This window comes from Geotrypetes seraphini, chromosome 10 (assembly GCF_902459505.1).
Source record: "Geotrypetes seraphini chromosome 10, aGeoSer1.1, whole genome shotgun sequence".
NCBI lineage: Eukaryota > Metazoa > Chordata > Amphibia > Gymnophiona > Dermophiidae > Geotrypetes > Geotrypetes seraphini.
In genome coordinates, this window is record NC_047093.1 from 66,805,149 (window position 1) to 66,823,711 (window position 18,563).

At 45.0% G+C, this 18,563-nt stretch overlaps 1 protein-coding gene across 7 annotated transcripts in view; it reads right to left on the reverse strand.

The window, feature by feature from the left end:
* The window catches only part of TTLL11 (tubulin tyrosine ligase like 11), a 247,354-nt gene that overhangs the window by 19,782 nt on the left and 209,009 nt on the right, over positions 1-18,563 (reverse strand). The window contains exon 9 of one of the 7 annotated variants that reach the window (XM_033961093.1): positions 7,641-7,988. The exons of the other annotated variants lie outside the window; for them this stretch is intronic. Coding sequence (XP_033816984.1) covers positions 7,984-7,988 — 5 coding nt within the window. The 3' untranslated portion in view covers positions 7,641-7,983. Of the gene's footprint in view, positions 1-7,640; positions 7,989-18,563 lie in introns of those variants that run through there. 7 annotated transcript variants of the gene reach the window in all.

Below are 18,563 nucleotides of genomic sequence, written 5' to 3' on the forward strand. Positions count from 1 at the left end.
GACAAGACCACCAGATATGTCCCATCATTCCTGTTACCCCTCAATATGACCAACACAAAGTTGAGAGATCTTGAGAAACCAACAGTGAAGGCAATAAAGTAATAGATACCAGTGGTACAAAATCTTAACATTCTTCCCCAGTGATGTAGCGAGGATAACAGGCACTAGGGATGGTGCCAACCCCCCATGCTCGCCTCTATGCCCCTCACTCCTTCCCTGCCAACTCCCCCCTCGCCCTCCTCTCTGCCCTCATCGCTCCTTCCGTGCCACATTCATGCCTTCCCTTCCTACCTCAGTACCTCTTAAAATCTTTGCTAGTGGAAGCAACTTCTCCAGCAAGCTGCTCACGCTGGTTTTCCCTCTGATGTCACTTCCTGGCCCAGCGACCTGGAAGTGATTTCAGAGGGACTCAGGCTGGTGCATGTTTTAAAAATAAGCCCCTAGTCACTGCTTTAAAGGCGTTCAAGACAACTGAAATGGGGGGGGGGGGGGCGCTGAGCTCAAGAAAATACCCAAATCGAGGGCCTGCCAGAGCTGGCCAAAAGCAGCCTGTTTACAGTGTTTCTTCTGTTCACTGGCTGCCGCTACTCCTTTGATAAGGGAGGGAGGGAGGAGGGTTGTCATGGTTTGGTTGACGCTACTGCTTCAGGGTTGAGGGAGGGAGGGGGGTTGTCAGGAATGGCTGCTGTTACTGCTTCGGGGGTGAGGGAGGGGGGTTGTCAGGATTGGCTGCCACTGCTGCCTTGGACATGGAGGGAGAGAAGAAGAGGGAATTGTCAGGACCAGCTCTGCTGCTTTGGGGACTAGAGGGAGGGCAGGAAGAATGGGTGTTAGGAATGGCTGTCTGCTGCTACAATATTTTTTACACTAACTCTCAATCAACCAGAAACTACAGTTATCCAGCATCCACCAATCCCTGTGGGTGCCAGATAGTTGAGAGTCTACTGCACTCTGAAATAGTGGGTCCCAAGGACTGGGTTGAAAATTATAGCCTTAGACCAATAAAATAGAAAATAAGTAAATTCTCTCCTATTTCTTTTTCACTTCAACTCAACACTATCTATTTATTTATTTATTAGGATTTATTAATCACCATTATGAAGGGATTCACCCACTAGTATGCACAAGTATAGCTTGCTAAAAAGAACTTACATGGTATTAACATTTTAGACCCAGAGTAAAATGAATAGAACTACACCTTTTGCACCCGCAGATGATGGCAAACATTTTGCACTTGGTACATGACAGATAGCACTATAAGTATGTACTCACAGATGGTGCTCTATGTTCTACACTCAGTGCAATACATTTTGTACTACCATAACAGGTGGCCCTCAATGTTTCCTTCTGCAGATGCTGCATGGATACCTGGGATGCCACAGAGACCGTGCGGATGCTTGATGCTTATCCCGTGAGGGCAGGTCATACTAATGTGGTCTTGTGTAGGACATTTCCAGCTTCATGACCACCCTTTGGTACATTTGTTCAATTGCACATTTCACATTCACACATGGCGAGGAGGATGGCAGTTTGAGTGCAGAGCTCCTCTCCCTGGACAATCTGCCTGCTTTTAAATATCAGCAGCAGTGGGAGATCAATTGCTTTTACACCTAAGCAGCAACGGGACCAACCCACCAAAAACCCACAGTCCCAGTCCTGCAAAAATATGAGCTCCACCCTCCCTGCAGTTCGCTAGGAAAATCAACTGCTTTTACACCTAAGCAGCAGCAGGACCAGCCACCACTACCAAGAGCCCTTTGCCCCGATCCAGCCAGGCATGTGAGCTCCTCCCTCTGCAGTCCATTGGAGAGATCAATCTACCTGCTTTTAAATATCAGCAACAGTGGGAAATCAACTGCTTTTACACCTCAGCAGCAGCGGAACTATCCGCAACTACCAAGAGCACACAGACCCGATCCAGCCAAGAGTGTGAGCTCCACCTCCCCCCTGCAGTCCACTAGGAAGATCAACTGTTTTTTACACCTAAGCAGCAACAGGACCAGCCACCACTACCGAGAGCCCTTTGCCCTGATCCAGCCAAACAAGTAAGCTCTTCCCCCAGCATTCCGTTGGAAAAATCAATATGCTTGCTTTTAAATATTATCAGAAGTAGGAGATCAACTGCTTTTACACCTAAGCAGCCTATAATAGGAGCCCTTGCCCCGATCCAACCAGGCATGTGAGCTCCTCCCCCTATATCCCGTTTAAGAGATCAATCTACCTGCTTTAAATATCAGCAGCAGTAGAAAAACAACTGCTTTTACATACAAGCAGCAGCGAGACCTACCGCAACCACCAAGAGCCCACAGACCCGATCCTGCCAGGAGTGTGAACTCCTCCCCCTGCAGTCCATTGGAGAGATCAATCTGCCTGCTTTTAAATATCAGCAGCAGTGGAGATCAACTGCTTTTACACCTAAGCAGCAACGAGACCAGCCACAACCACCGAGAGCACACAGTCCCGATCCTACCAAGAGTGTGAACTCTTCCCCCCATGCAATCCGCTAAGAAGATCGACTGTCGGCTCCGGGCGGCTTTCCCGCAGAGGAGAGAATCCTGCATTCACCGTGAGCCTCATCTGGGGCAGCCTCCTTGGAGCGGCTGGGGCACGGGCAGTGTGTCTGGGAGGGAATGCATGGATGGGAGAACATCGCAGGGGAGGAGACATAGACATCCTGAGACTGTCTGCCAAGTCTCTTCCCTGAAGAAGCCCTTTCTGGAAACGTCAATCGCTCCTCCTAAACTTACTTGCTCCACTTCATCACTGACGCTGAAACCGTGGATTGAAGACAAAGTTTTATTTTATTTTTCTTTCCAGCTTATGATTTATCTTTAATCTTATCTATTGTTTTGCCTTTTGTCTTTGTTTTGTTCTATTTCTATCATTTAAATTTCTCCAGAATTCTACTGTTCAACGGCTCCCCCTTCTGCTTCTATTCCTTTCTCTCCTCTCTTCTACCTTCCAAAGTATTTAGATCAATGCTGTCTTGTTAAAATGTTTATTTTATTTTTATTTTTCCTCTAACTCTACTTTTCACTTCTCTATTACCCTCCAGGTACTTTAGTTAGATTGTGAGCCTTCGGGACAGTAAGGGAATTTTTCAAGTACCTTTCTTATTTCTAATCTTAATGTATATTTTCTGTAAACCGCTTAGAACCTAACGGATGTAGCGGTATATAAGAAATAAATTACATTACATTACATTACATTACATTTTGAGACATCACCATTTATGTGCTCTATTTTTTGACTCGGTTTCTTGTTTTAAGTATCAGATTATTGTAATATCATTTATTTGTCTTCTTTGCAAAAGCATTTGCGTTTAGTTCAGAATACTGCCATTTACTGTCATGTAACCTTATTTTATTGTAAACTCCACTGGTTAGCAGTAGAGGCCTGAGGATTGCTTAAGTTTGGTTCAGTTTTACAAAGAATTGGATGGGCAGGCACCTAAATACCTATTAGAGCATTTTGTCTTTCGGACATCTAGGCGACTAATAGAAATTTCTTTGTTTGATTATCCTGCGATAAGAAGGACTACCGTATTTTCACATAGATAACGCGCACCCGTGTAAAACGCGCACACGGGTATAGCGCGCGAAAAACACAAATTTATGTTCAGAAATTTTTATATACCGCGCACACCCGTATACCGCGCATGCTGCCCAACTCTCCCGTCACTGCCCGACTCTCCTTTCACCCGCCCTGACTCTCCTCTGGCCACCCCGACTCTCCTTTCGCCCGCCCCGACTCTCCTCTCCCCTTTGAAGTCCTGTCCCCACCCTGAAAACCTGATGCCCCCCCCCCGACGTCCGATTCACCCCCCCCCATGCAGGACCGCTCGCACCCCCACCCCGAAGGACCGCTCGCACCCCCACAGCCTCCCGACCCCCCCCCCCCCATCATGTAGAAGCTCCTACCGGTGTCCTGCTGCTTCCTCTTGGCAGTTCCGACTCCCCGACACGATCGGGGCAAGAGGGAGCTCAAGCCCTCTTGCCCCAGCCAACCGCGGCACCCCCGACACGATCGGGGCAAGAGGGAGCTCAAGCTCTCTTGCCCCCCCCCCCGACTCCCCGACACATCGGGCAAAAGGGAGCCCAAGCCCTCTTACCCCGCCGACTCCCCAACTCCCCGACAATATCGGGCCAGGAGGGAGCCCAAGTCCTCCTGGCCCTGGCGACCCCCCCCCCCGCTAGTTGTTAGGGCCAGGAGAGAGCCCAAACCCTCCTGGCCACGGCGACCCCCTCCCCCCCACCCCGTACTACATTACGGGCAGGAGGGATCCCAGGTCCTCCTGCCCTCGACGCAAACCCCCCTCCCCCCAACGACCGCCCCACCCCCCTTCCCCGTACCTTTGTGTAGTTGGCCGGACAGATGGGAGCCAAACCCGCCTGCCCGGCAGGCAGCCAATGACGGAATGAGGCCGGATTGGCCCATCCGTCCCAAAGCTCCGCCTACTGGTGGGGCCTAAGGCGCCTGGGCCAATCAGAATAGGCCCGGGAGCCTTAGGCCCCTCCTGGGGGCGGGGCCTTGGGCACATGGTCGGGTTGGGCCCATGTGCCTCAGGCCCCGCCCCCAGGGGCTTGAGCCCTTCAGCAATACTGCTTACAAAAATGTAAAAAAAAAAAACCTCACAAAACAGGCCCAAGAACTGAACCTTGAGGGACATTGCTTGTAACATCTCCATTGACCACTACCCTCTGTTGTCTTCCACTCAACCAGTTCTTGACCCAGTCTGTCACTTTGAGGCCCATACTGAGGGTACTCAGTTTATTTATTAGACATCTGTGTGAAATACTGTCAAAGGCTTTGCTAAAATCTACATATACCACATGTAGCGCACTCCCTCTATCTAATTCCCTGGTCACCATTCAAATACAGTCAAACCTCGGTTTGTGAGTAACCCGGTTTGCGAGTGTTTTGCAAGACGAGCAAAACACTCTGCAAACTTTTGACTCGCAAACCGAGTGTTGACTCGATTTGCAAGCACCCCCCCCCCCCCCGATAACCGGCATCACTCCCCCCCGCTCGCAAAGGCCCCCTTGCTCCAACCGGCACCCCCCCTGGCGTGAACCGCCCCCCCCCCCGCCCGAACAACTTAAACTTACCCGCCCCACCCCGTCTAGCGCAGGCACAGATCGTGTGCCTAGAAGATCTTCCGGCTTCTGCCTGTCTGCCTTGAGCATGCATCTGCGCATGCTCAAGGACTTCTAATTCTCCCTCTCGCCAAGATTCTCGGCGGGGGTGGCCAGATCGTGTGGGGGGGTGCCGGTTGGAGCGAGGGGGACTTTGCGAGCGGGGGGGGGAGGGGAGCGATGCCGGTTATCAGGGGGGGGACGTATCAAAGCGAGTTTCCATTATTTTCTATGGGGAAACTCGCTTTGATAAACAAGCATTTTGGATTACGAGCATGCTCCTGGAACAGATTATGGTCGTAGTCCAAGGTACCACTGTAAATTAATCAGATTTGTCTGAAAAGACTTGCCTCTAGTAAATTCATTTTGCCTCAGGTCCTACTGGATTCCAGAAACTGCACTATTCTCTGATTTTAAAAGAGTTTCCATTAATTTACAAAAAATATGCAAGCACAGCACAACTCAAGTTTCTAATGATTGTTTTAGCACCTAAAAATGTTTTAGTATAGTACTAAAAAAAAACCATGTTTGTACAGCTATGGTACTGACTGGGTTATGGCAATTTTATGCTTCAGCACCAGTCAGTAACAGCTCAGTCTTCATTCAACAGGCAACCGAAGTTCCATGTTTGATTCATCTTACTTGCAGTACTGTTTTAATGGAATCATTAGAAAGATAATGCTTTCATGTGTGACCTTTAAGAAAATAATGATGCTTATTTGCAGTGATATGAAAAGTCAGGCACACATTAGCTAACAACATACTCAACGTATACGATAGCTCAATTCAGCCATTAACTTTCAGACAAAAAAGTCTGCCTAGAGATAAGCTTTAAAGTGGAATCCTTCACCTGATTATCTTAAATGATCTGTAATGCAGTACATGCAATAGCTGCCATGGAAAGGCTTGTTGTACTTTCCAAGACAGATAATGTTTCACTTCATTAGGAAACTTTTCTGGGTTGGAACAGTGATTTAGCTACAACCAACAAAAGTTCCAATGCACAGAAAGCTCTCATAAATCTACATTGTGAAAACAAACTCTTAATGATACTTAAATTATATCCAATTGATTGGATTTGGTTTCCTTTACAGGCAGATCAGGGGCATAGCTACCACTGAGCAAGCCTGGGAAAATACCCAGGGATGTCCAGTGGTAAGGAGCCATCTGAAGTTGCACCTCCTCTCCTTCCTCCCCCCACCGTGTTCAGGTCTGACATTGTACCAGCTCTTACCTGCCACCAATTCTCCACACGTGGCACAGAGAAAAATGAAATCTGCCTCTCTGGACGGTTGGGTCCTTCTTGTGCACATCCTACACTCAGAAAGTTGCAACAAAGAGAAGCAGGACATGTACAGGAAAGGCCTCCACTGGTCAGAGAGACAAGTTTCAGTGTTCTGTCTGCCATGTGTGGAGGAGCTAGAGATGTGTCAGACCCATGTAGCCGTGGGGGTGTCAGATCAAAACCGCGGAAGACAAAGGTGCGCGCCGAAGAAAATAACTGTTTTTAGGGGCTCCGACGGGGGGTGTGTGTGGGGGGGAACCTCCCACTTTACTTTATACAGATCGCGCCGCGTTGTGGGGGGTTGTAACCCCCCACATTTTACTGAAAACTTCACTTTTTCCCTAAAAACAGGGAAAAAGTTAAGTTTACAGTATAATGAGGGGGGTTACAACCCCCCAAATCACCCACAACACTGCCGCAATCTGTATTAAATGGGGGGGGCTCCCCAACAAAACCCCCCGTCGGAGCTCCTAAAAACTGTCATTTTCTTCGGCGCGCACCTCCGTCTTGCGCTCAGTTGTCGGCGCGCACCTTTGTCTTCCGCGGTTTTGTCTATGAACCAGCCGTGGGAGGAAGGGGAAGGGAAATATGCTGGACCTGGAAATGGGGAGATGCTGAACTAGCCTAACACAGTAGCAGGTGGGGGTGGGCCGGAGAGAAAGATGGAGCAAAGAGGATGGGGAAGAGAGAGGAAAGATGGTGGACCTGGGGAAGTGGAAGGGAGAAATAAAGCAGGATCTGGAGCACGGAAGAGGGGAAAGAGAAGGGGTAGATGCTGGACTGTATTGATGGGTAGTTGTGGGGGGGAGAGCAGATGCTGGACCAACAAAGGGAGATAGAGAGAGACATCAGACCACGGAGGGTCAGGGGTGCAGGATGAAGGTAAGCTGGACATGGAAAAAGAAAGAGACACAGAAGAGGTGTAGGTCCTAGAGGGAATGCAGGGACAGGAACAGAGAGAGGCAAAAATGGACACAAGGGAATGGATAAGGACACAGAAGAGATATTGAACATTGTGGCAGTGACGCTTGGGCTGAACTGGAGTGACCCACCCAGGGCCCCTGCCACAAGGAGTAAAGGTTTGTGACCCGGAGATTCTAGTGGCTCCCATGCCCACTGGTGTGCTCTGGCACTATTGCACCCAATTGTGTTTCAATAAAGGTCCACAAAACAAACGTGGTTCACAAAAACAAGTCGGTCTTTAATTAAGTTTCTTAGTTTCAAGCACAGTTTATGTCAGATGGCCAAAAATACACTTTATTCAAGAAAGGAAAAAAAAACAACCCCAGTTTCTTCTCATTAATACTTCCATACAATTCACTTTCCAGGTTTTAGCAAAAACACAGTCCTTGCTTGATAGAAACAAGAAAAATGCATTGAAATCTCCAAAATTAGCCTAAGGACTTCTCTATGTTCAGGAAAATAAACATGGAGCAACTTAGTCCAAAGGTACAAGCTCTCAGCATGACTTGTTTAACTTCCAAAGAGAAAAGGGAAAAATAAATCTTAGTAGTCTGAATGGGATGACAGCCCCAGATAGGTGGGAGGTGGGTTTCTTCCTGGTCATTCTGTGCAGAAAAAAATAAAACCAGCACACAAACTTCACAGCTTTTCTTAGGCATTCAGGAGTTTTATTATTCAAAGCTTTCTGTCTTTGCATACAGTTCACTATTCTTCCTTTCTTTCCTGGAACACATTCCATGAAAAAAAAAGAACACACAACTTTCCTTCGTGTCTCAGCACCTTCACAGTACAGCTGCTGCATTTAATTTTACATTAATTTTACATTCAAGAATACTCTGACCTGCTGGGCTGGCACTACATCTCCAAGCTATCATTCTCCAGGCACTCTGCTTTTCTCTCCGTTCTGTTTCTCCTTCTGCTCTCTCAGGCTTTTCTGTTCTTCCTGCTTCCCCACTCTATATGGCAAGCTATGGGAGATAAAGGACCTTGCATTACCCTACCCCACCCCCTCTGCTTCCTCAGGCAGAATCTTAAAGGAAATATGTTCTCAGTCTGTTACGATCTGATACTAAAATCAGATTCTGCATATAAACTGGAGATTCCCCATATAAGGTAAGAAAAACCAATACACACAGCTTTAAGATAGACCTTGCCTCTACTGGAAGTCAGTGCAGCTGAATAAGCAATGGTGTCACTCTTTCATAGCTTGATTTTGAATATATCAACCTAGTGGTTGTATTTTGCAGCAATTGAAGTTTAGTCCGAGCATTAACATTACAGACTACATAAATCAGATTATAGAATGTATCTGAGGCAGAATTAAGGACTGCACTAAAATCTGAAAGTACTTATGGTACTAAAACCTGAAAGAAGACAGCTAGATGGCAATTCGAGCCTAAGACAATAGATATGAGTACGGTAGTTTCTACTGCTGACCAAGATTTCAGACTTGCACTTTTACACACCCTGAGACTGGTCAAGTTAGAGGAACATGGCTGAGAAAATCAATTTTTGTGTTTTATGTTCACTCTTAAAGGAGAGCAACTAACAGAATACACCTGTAAAGGCCAACACTATGAGATTCATAATCGAAACAGAAATACATCTAAAAATCCGCCCAAATCAGCACTTGGATGACCTAAAAGACAGGTCGTCCAAGTGCCGATAATCAAAATGGGTTTTTAGATGTATCTAGAGACATTGTAGGCCTCTGACTGCCGCTGTGCGTCCAGAGCGAAAAAAGGCGTTTTTTGAGGAGTTGTTAGGGCGGGAGGTGGATGGGATGGGTTGACCTAGAATTATCCTGCAGGGATAATTGAAAGTTTAATGAGACCGCCTAGACATAATCTAAAAACAGGTATATGTACCCAGAAGGTATCCAAAGTGGCCAGATAACCACTGCAGGGACAAAGTACAGACCCCCACATACTCCCCCAGTGATTTATTTATTTATTTAGATTTATATCCCGTCCTCCCAGTAGCTCAGAACGGTCAACAAGTAAACATACACAATGGAAGTAATTAGACAAATAAGATGTACAATAGGTTTAGATGCTTGGACATACAAGACTGTGCAGTATTTTTCAGAGTACAAACAATTTTTCAGAGTACAGACAATTTATCAGAGTACAGACTAAGAGAGGACTATACTGAAATTTAGGGAGAAGTTAAACAGGGGAGAGAAGAGAGAGGTGGGGTTTAAGGGGGGGTGTAGACTGAGGGAGACCTTTAGTTGAAGAGGAGGGTCTTTACCACTGACTCCCTCACACCACCATAAAAGCATACATACCTGCCTCCAGAAAATCAGCACCTGGCATAGGAAAGCCTAGTAGAGCTGCATAGAGGTGGCTTAAGTAGTCTGAGGGGTGGGCTAGTGAATCATAGAGAGTAGAACCCAGGCCCATAAGCCACTTTAACCACTGCATTCATGGTGGAAAATAGAGTCTACCAAAAAACAAAAAAACCCTACACTACTGCCACATAGGTGCCACCTGCAGCCATAAGGGTTGTAGACAGGTGGGTATAGTGGGTGTTGGGGGGCTCATTAATGCAAAGGAGTTGTGGTAAGATGTTTTATGTGGCACCCTTTTGTGAAGTTCACAGCAGTGCCCTGTAAGGTGCCCCACTACTTTGTTGCCATGTCTGGGTGGCCAGTCTATCACTTTGCTGGCCCCTCCCATATCCAAAAGGTCTTGTTCTGGGCGTTTGGGAGTTGGACGAATTTTTGGTCGAGAATGTGGTATAAAGATAGACAAATTGGTGACAAACGACTGGACGTATAAGACCATTCTAAAAAAAATATATATTTTGGACTTATTTTTTCAGAATGGACTTTAGATGCTAGACTAGCGCCCTATGCCCAAAACAGACTTAGACTTTTTTTTTATTATGCTACTCCACATAACTAAACTAACCTGATTTTTTAAATGTTTAAGCAACACTGTAATATGCAATCCAATTAACATGGAGGTTGTCATTTTGGTTTAACAAAATGCTAGAGACCGGTAGCACCTTACAAATTAGACCCAATATTTAAATACTATGTTGTCGATATTAACAATTAAAATGGCCAGGAGAGGATCCTGGCTGATTAAATCACTTCTCCAAGGCTAACTGCAGATATTTAGCAGTATTTAACTGGTTAATGCCAATGAATACCCACGATTAGTGTCTAAACTGAAACCAGTTAATTTATGGGTTATCTGATGGTGGAATCAGCACTTATCATATATACTCAAATATAAACCTATCCAAATATAAACTGAGGTAATCTTTTTCCCTCAAAAAAGGGGGGGGGTGTGGAATTGACTCATATATAAACCAACGGTTTATATCCAACTATGGTAATTCTCTCTTCTCCTTTCTTTTTCCCACCCTCTACTTCCCAATAATATTACCTTCCCCGAGGTATCCTATCCTGGACTGTCCCAACCTGGCAGCAACGCCCTAGCTCCAGCATGGTAGCAGCCTCAAGGTTTTGTTCTTGGGCCTGTTCTTTTCAACATTTTTATAAGCGATATTGCTGAAGGATTGTTGGATAAGCCTCTTTGCGGATGATACCAAAATCTGCAATAGACACCCCAGATGGTACGCAGAAAATGAAGAAAAACCTAGTGAAACTTAAAGAATGGTCTGAAATTTGGCAGCTAAAATTTAATGCTAAGAAATGCAAGGTAATGCATTTGAGCTGCAAAAACCTGAGGAAACAGTATAGTTTAGGGGATGAAGAACCTATATGCATGACAGAACAGCGAGATGTGGATGTGATTGTATGTGATGATCTTAAGGTAGCCAAACAGGTTAAGGCGATGGTGAAAGTTAGAAGGATGCTAGGGTGCACAGGGAGAGGTATTACCAGTAGGAAAAAGTAGGTATTGATGCCCCTGTATAAAACTCTGGTGAGACCTCATTTAGAATATTGTGTGCAATTCTGGAGACTGCACCTTCAAAAAGATATAAAAAGGATGGAGTCAGTCCAGAGGAAGACTTATGGGGACAGACTTAAAGATCTCAATACGTATACCTTGGAGTTAAGGCGGGAGAGGGGAGATATGATAGAGATGTTTAAATACCTATATGATGTAAATGAGCAAGAGTCGAGTGTCTTTCATTTGAAAGAAAGCTCTGAAATGAGAGGGCATAGGATGAAGTTAAGAGGTGATAGGCTCAGGAGTAATCTAAGGAAATACTTTTTTTACAGAAAGGGTAGTAGATTACATTATATTAGTGATTTTTATTCCGCCATTACCTTGCGGTTCAAGGCGGATTACAGAAGAGGATTTCTGGACATGTCTAGAGGTGTTACAGAGTAGAGCGGGTTGTTTCAGAGGATTGAAATGTTTCATACAGTGTTAGATAGTCTTCATGGATTTCTTGAATAACAGGGTTTTTATTTATTTTCTGAAAGTTTTGTAGTCTGGGGTCACGATTAGTAGATTGGAGAGTTGGTGGTCTAGTTTTGCTGCCTGTGTGAGGTCTCTGAAGGGTATGTGAATGGTGTCTGGGTTCTCCTGTGTCTGGTTGTGGTAGTTTGGATTAGGCCAGGGGTCTGCAACCTTTAAGACATAAAGAGCCACTTGGACCCGTTTTCGAAAAGAAAAAAAAACTTGGAGCCGCAAAACCATTTATAAAACAAATCTAACACTGTATATATTGTTTCTTATCTTAATGCTATATACAGGATCATGCAGTTAGCTGTCAATCTGAAGAAAAAAAGGACTTTTTCACTTAACAATGTAAAATATATTTTTGCACATTAATAGCTAATTAAAATATTTAATTTAGCTGGTTAATAGGATTTTTGCTCCTGAACCTCAGTGCACATTGTCTGTACATCAGGGCTGTAAGACGTCACCTTCATTTTCACACAGGCTTGCAAGCTGTCATCTGTGAGGCGTGATCGATGTTTGTTTTTAATATAGTTCATGTTGGAGAAGACCTGCTCACATACATATGTGGAACCGAAGATCGACAGCACTCCAAATGCATACTTTTTCATGTTTATATAAGTGTTGGGGATGGCATTCCATGTTTCGAATACAAGTTTGTCCAGTTTGGGAAGGTTTTCAATATCAGCCCATTTATGATTCTGAGCCATAATGGCCTTCTGATGGGCAACATCCTCAAGAGTAGCGGTCAAGCATTTGAACTTGGACACCCATAGATCTTTGTCGGCTATATCGGCCAATTCCATCTCAAGATCAGGTTGACTTACACCTGTAAATGCAGTCATATTCAATAGGGATGGATCTATCTCCAGGGGAGTGACAGGGAAGGATAATGTGGTGTTTTCCTCTCTGAACTCACAGAATTGTTTCCCAAATGAACTTTGCATTGCGGTGATTGCAGACTTGAAATATTCCAAATTGATTGTATCATGACTTTGTTTGAACTCTCTCAAAGAGGGAAAGTGAGACAGTGTGCCTCTCTGTAAATCTTTGATAAACACTGTCAACTTGCGCTCGAATGCCAAAACCTCCTCCAGCATATGCAGGGCTGTGCCTCCTTTCCCCTGAAGGGTTGTATTTAGCGTGTTTAGATGTGCTGTCATGTCTACCATAAAATGTAATTTTTCCAGCCACTCTGGCTGTTCCAGCTCAGCAAAGGTGAGCTCTTTGCTGTCCAGGAAGGTTTTTACTTCTTCCAAACATGTGACAAAGCGTTTTAGCACCTCGCCTCTGGACAGCCACCGGACCTTGTTGTGGAGCAGGAGGTCAGAATATTTGCTTTCAACCTCATCCAATAATAAACGGAACTGGCGGTGGTTTAAACCCTTTGCCATTATCTTATTTACAATCTGAATGACCACATCCATCACTTTTGTGCATTCCGGCGGAAATGTTTGAGCACACAATGCCTCTTGGTGCAGGATGCAATGAAATGACAGCAGCCTTCTACCCAACGCCTTCTGCAGTAGAGCCACAAAGCCCTTCTGTGCTCCTCTCATGCTCGGTGCCCCATCAGTAGCTACTGAGACCAGGTGGTTAGTGTTTATTTTTTTAGCAGTTAAAAAGTCCAGGACAGCCTTACAGATATCCTCACCCCTTGTTTGGTCTTTTAGTGGTATCAGCTCAATCAGTTCTTCCTGTGGCCCAAAAGAGTTCACATATCGGCAGAACAGCGCTATTTTTTCAATATCACCAATATCTTTGGACTCATCACAGGCAATGGAGTATGCCATAACTGAATTAATGTCTTGAATTTGCTGTTTGCTAATGTTTTCTGCCATTTTTAGGGTTCTGTCTTTGACAGTCTTCGCAGAGAGTGGCATGTTTTTGATTTTCTGCACAATTTCATTTTTGTTTTTAACGTCCATGTATAGATGTTCCGAAATATTAATGAATTCTTCTTTTATATACTCTCCATCGGTGAAGGGCTTCCCGTGCTTGACTATTTCCTGAGCGGCCACAAAACTAGCATATGTTGTGGTATTTGCAGACTTCACCCACTTCTTGAAATTATTTTTGCTCATATTAACCTTCCTGATAAGTTCTGCAACAGCTTTTCGTCTCTCATCTCCATCTGTATATTTTTCAGCAAAGGCTGTGTGTTTATTCTGGAAATGTCTTGCAACATTGGACTTTTTGTGGATTGCTAATTTCTCACCACATATTAAGCATACTGGTAAACCAGTCTAGTCAGTAGAGAATGCAAATGATTCTGTCCACGTATCATTAAACACTCTGTTTTCTTCAGAAATTTTTCTTTTCTTGTCTTTATCCATGGATGGCCTACCAGGGGGTTGAAAACAGCAACGTAAGTAGAAATCACAGGGCCCCATACCAAAATTTGCTATGCCCACTTCCCCTTCCTTTACCTGCAACCTTTGTGAAAATTGTTCGGCGTTTCTGCCGCAATACCACTGTACTGCTAAAAATCACAGATCACCACCATTACTGGGTCAATAAGCACCTCCTCTTCATGTCCCCTCTGTATCTCTATCCTTATTCAGTAGGTCCTGCTTACCCTTTCTCTTCTTTGTGTCACTATCTCCATTTTCAGCTTTCCCCCCCTTTTCCTTTGTTACTGCACCCTGTAGCTAGAATCTTTCCACCCTCCCTCCACTCCGGCCCAGCCCAGTATGAAATATTTCCTTTTGTTTCCCTCCCCTCTCTCTTTCTCTCTCTCTTCTTCTCCCTCACCCACGAGTCCTGCATCTGGCCCTCTCCCTTCTACCTGCACCTGGCAACACCCCCCTGCTCCGCGGCTCTCTTCAGCAACTCGTCAGCAGCGGTGATCAAGACAAGCTGCCGACATCGAGGCCTTCCCTCTACGAGTCTCACCCCCCCCCCCCCCCGAAATGACAAAAACAGCCTAATGCCCGGCGTTGGCGTCTTTGACGTCGGGGAGAGGAAGGCTGATAGGCCCGGTAGATCGGGACGGCAACACGAGTCTATCACGGAGCCCGGGATGGGCTCTGTGATCGACTCACGTTGCCTTCCTGAACTACCGGTTGATCGCAATAGACGTGTTGGGCACCCCTGACTTAGAGCCATAGCGCACGAGAGAGACTCCCACGGGGATGAAAACAGCCTACCTAAATTCTGGCGATGCAGGCATGCAGCTTACAAGTCTGGCGGACCAATCAGCAAGCAAGGCTTTCATCTGTGTACGTGCTGAGCTCACTGCTCAGCATGGCTATTTCTGTTTTCATCCCCGTGGGAGTCCCGTGGGCCAGGGGGCGTCCCCGTGCAGACTATCACACGTCATCCTCCGCGCCTCCCATTCTTCAGGAGCGCGCCGCAGCCACTGAAAGACTCAGGCCCGCGTGACACACTACCGGAGCCGCGGCAAAGGTGAAAAAGAGCCGCATGTGGCTCTAGAGCCGCGGGTTGCCGACCCCCGGATTAGGCGGTTGTTCAAGTAGGCTCGGCTGTCGCCATTTATGGATTTAAATAGTAGACAGTAGAATTTAAATAGTATTCTTGCTTGAATTGGGAGCCAGTGTGAGTCAAGGTATGCCTCGGTGATGTGGTCATGTTTTCTTAGTGAATAGATTAGTCTCAGGGCTGTGTTTTGTACTGTTTGTAGTTGTTTTATCATTGTTGCAGGGCAGGGGAAATAGAGGATGTTGAAGTAGTCAAGGAGACCTAGGACTAGAAACTGGACCAAGAGCTGGAATTGTTTTCTGTTGAAGAATTTTCGAACTTGCCTTAGGTTTCTCATGACCGCCAATGATTTCTGTATTGTTTTGTTGATTTGTGGTTGCATGGTGCAGCATCTGTCTATTGTCATTCCCAGAAGTTTTAGAGTGGGTTGAATGGGGTATGTGATTGAGTTTATTACTAGGTTTGTTATGGTTGGGGTTTTATTTTTTTTGAGAAGTATGAATTTTGTTTTGTCTGGGTCAGTTTTAGTTTGTGGTCTTTCATTCATGTTGCCACTGTTTCTAAAGTTCTGTGTAGTGTGTCTGTCATTGTGGGCATTGGTTGATCAAATGGAAGGAGAATAGTGATGTCATCTGCATAGGAGATTAAGCCTATTTTGTCTAGGCAGGTGCTGAGGAATGCAACGTAGAGATTGAAGAGTGTTGGGGATAATGGCGATCCTTGGGGTACGCCACAGGGGTTGGACCAGGGTTCTGATTTTTCATTGTTTGTCTTTACTCTGTAGGTCCTGAATTGTAGGAATCCTTTAAACCACAGGTGTCAAAGTCGGTCCTCGAGGGCCGGAATCCAGTCGGGTTTTCAGGATTTCCCCAATGAATATGCATGAGATCTATGTGCATGCACTGCTTTCAATGCATATTCATTGGGGAAATCCTGAAAACCCGACTGGATTACGGCCCTCGAGGAGGGACTTTGACACCCCTGCTTTAAACCATGTGTGTACTTTGCCTGTGATTCCTATTGATGCGTGGAACAGTCTTCTGGAGGAAGTAATGGAGACAGACTGGGTCTGAATTCAAGAAAATGTGGGATAGGCACGTGGAATCTCTTAAAGAAAGGAAGAAAGAATGGTTAATGCGGATGGGCAGCCTGGATAGGCCATTTGGCCTTTATCTGCCATCAAGTTTCTGTTTCTAATCTGTTGAAAACTTACCTTGCTTTACCTAAAAAGTTATGCTCTTTATTTTTTATTTTGCAAATTTGTCAATTACAACAAAGAAAATAATACTTGTAAAGGAATCTTGAGGAAATAAGGTATACATCAAGTTAAGGAAAGAACAATCCTAGAATAAAGTCCACAATAATTTGGGACAGTGTACAAGAGGAAAATTCATAAAGGGAAAATAGAATACCACTATTACTATCAATAGAGCAAATAAAGCAAAACAGTAGCTAGACTCCAGATTTATCCTATACAGTACTCCCCCAAAATTCGCAGGGGTTCCATTCCAGGAATCCTCACGAATTTTGAAAAACAGCAAATACGTTTTTTCGCCTGTCAAAAGGCAGGAGAGGGCAGCTGGGGCGCCGGTGGGTATAGAAAATCACTCTCGGTATGCTCCGACTGCCTCTTCCTGTTACTAAAGTCAGGCTACACCAATCAGGAGCTGCTCTGACATGCCAGATAGCGTGTCAAAGCAGCTCCTGATTGGTGTAACCATGACTTTAGTATAAGGAAGTGATGGTTAGAAAATACTGCGAATTACCGAGTCTGCGATTTGAAAATCATGAGTTGTGCAGGGGTTTACTGTACTATAAAGTGAGCAATAATTGTATGTTTGTAGGTAGGTAGAATGCCACAATTAAAATATGTGCTGGGATTTGAACCCATGACCTCTGGAAGATGAACACAGGGCTTTTACCCGGTAGCCACAGCTGCTTCCTTTCAGTCATGGGGGTTCCTACCATGAGAGCTTAGTGATCCTAGCCATGTGAAGGTGACAAGATCATAGCTTAGCAGATCCCTAAGCTATCATATCAGATGTGAGGAAGAAAGATATTAGTGGAAGCTGCTGTGGCTCAATGGGTAAAAGTCCTGTTCCTATTTTCCAGAGGACATAAGTTCAAATCCTAGCACATATCTTAATTGTGGCATTCTACCTTGCAGGTGCACCTTGATAATCTCACAATGAGGTCAGCATTGTGCAACTGCACACCTCCATTTGCAATGAAGTAGAAGCCATGCTAAGGTCTGTATCTATTTTTTCTGTTTTTAAGCTTTTGCAAATGAAGTTAAGTATGCATTGCTTCGAGTTTGTAGGGGGGGAAAAGCGTAGTCTATTTAGTTGATGAATTTGTCAAACAGAGTGGTTTTGATAGATTTTCGGAATGCATTGTAGGTCTGTCTGGTTTTATTTATGCAGTTTCTCAGCCAGGATTGTTATCGGTTAGCTTGGAACATGAAGGTTCTGTCAAGGTAAGATTTGTATTTGCAGCCAGTAATTTTAGGATAGGCGAAGATGTTTTTGCTTCTGGTTGTTCGTGTGGGGTTGTGTAGAGCAAAGTGTGCTTGCAGGTAGAAAGGTGCTAGGCCCCAGATTTGCTTGAAGCAGATGCATGCAAATTTGAACTGTATTCGCGCTTCCATTAGTAGCCAGTGCAGTTTTTTGTAATATGGGCTAATGTGGTCTTGTTTTCACAGTCCGAAGATTAAGCGAACTGCAGTGTTTTGTACTAATCTCAGTTTTTTTTATTGTTTTTCGTGGGATACCCAGGTAGACGATGTTGCAATAGTCCAGGGTGGATTGCACCAGTAACTTGAAGGATGTAGTGTAGCCCAAACTATACTGAAAAGTAGACCTGGTTTTCATTCAACTACAATGGTCGGCGTTATGCAAATGAATCGAAAGCCCATATTGAAGCCATGCCCATTCCACATCCACACCTATTCCATTAGGCGTGAGTTTTCCCAATGGGCGTCCATGAAATTGTGGAGGCGATTACAAAGTGACATCCACATCCTTTGAACGTCCATGTGGCAATTATCGCTCGTTAAGACCCTTAAATGGCTCATTAACCACTTAGTTTGGACACCTAAGTCCCGCTCAGCATTAGGTGCCCTTTATAGAATCAGGGCTTGTGGGTATGATTCTATAAATGGTGCCTAAATTGGTAGGCACCTAGGGAAATGGTGCCTACCACTTGTCAATCAAATTGCTTAAATCGAGTTAGGCATTGGTAAGCGTCTACAAAGTAGGTGGAAGTATATTAGACCAAGGTTTTCCTGGACTAAAATACTGGCACCTAATGTTTTCCATACCCAAACTCTACCCCTAACCACATCTATTTTTC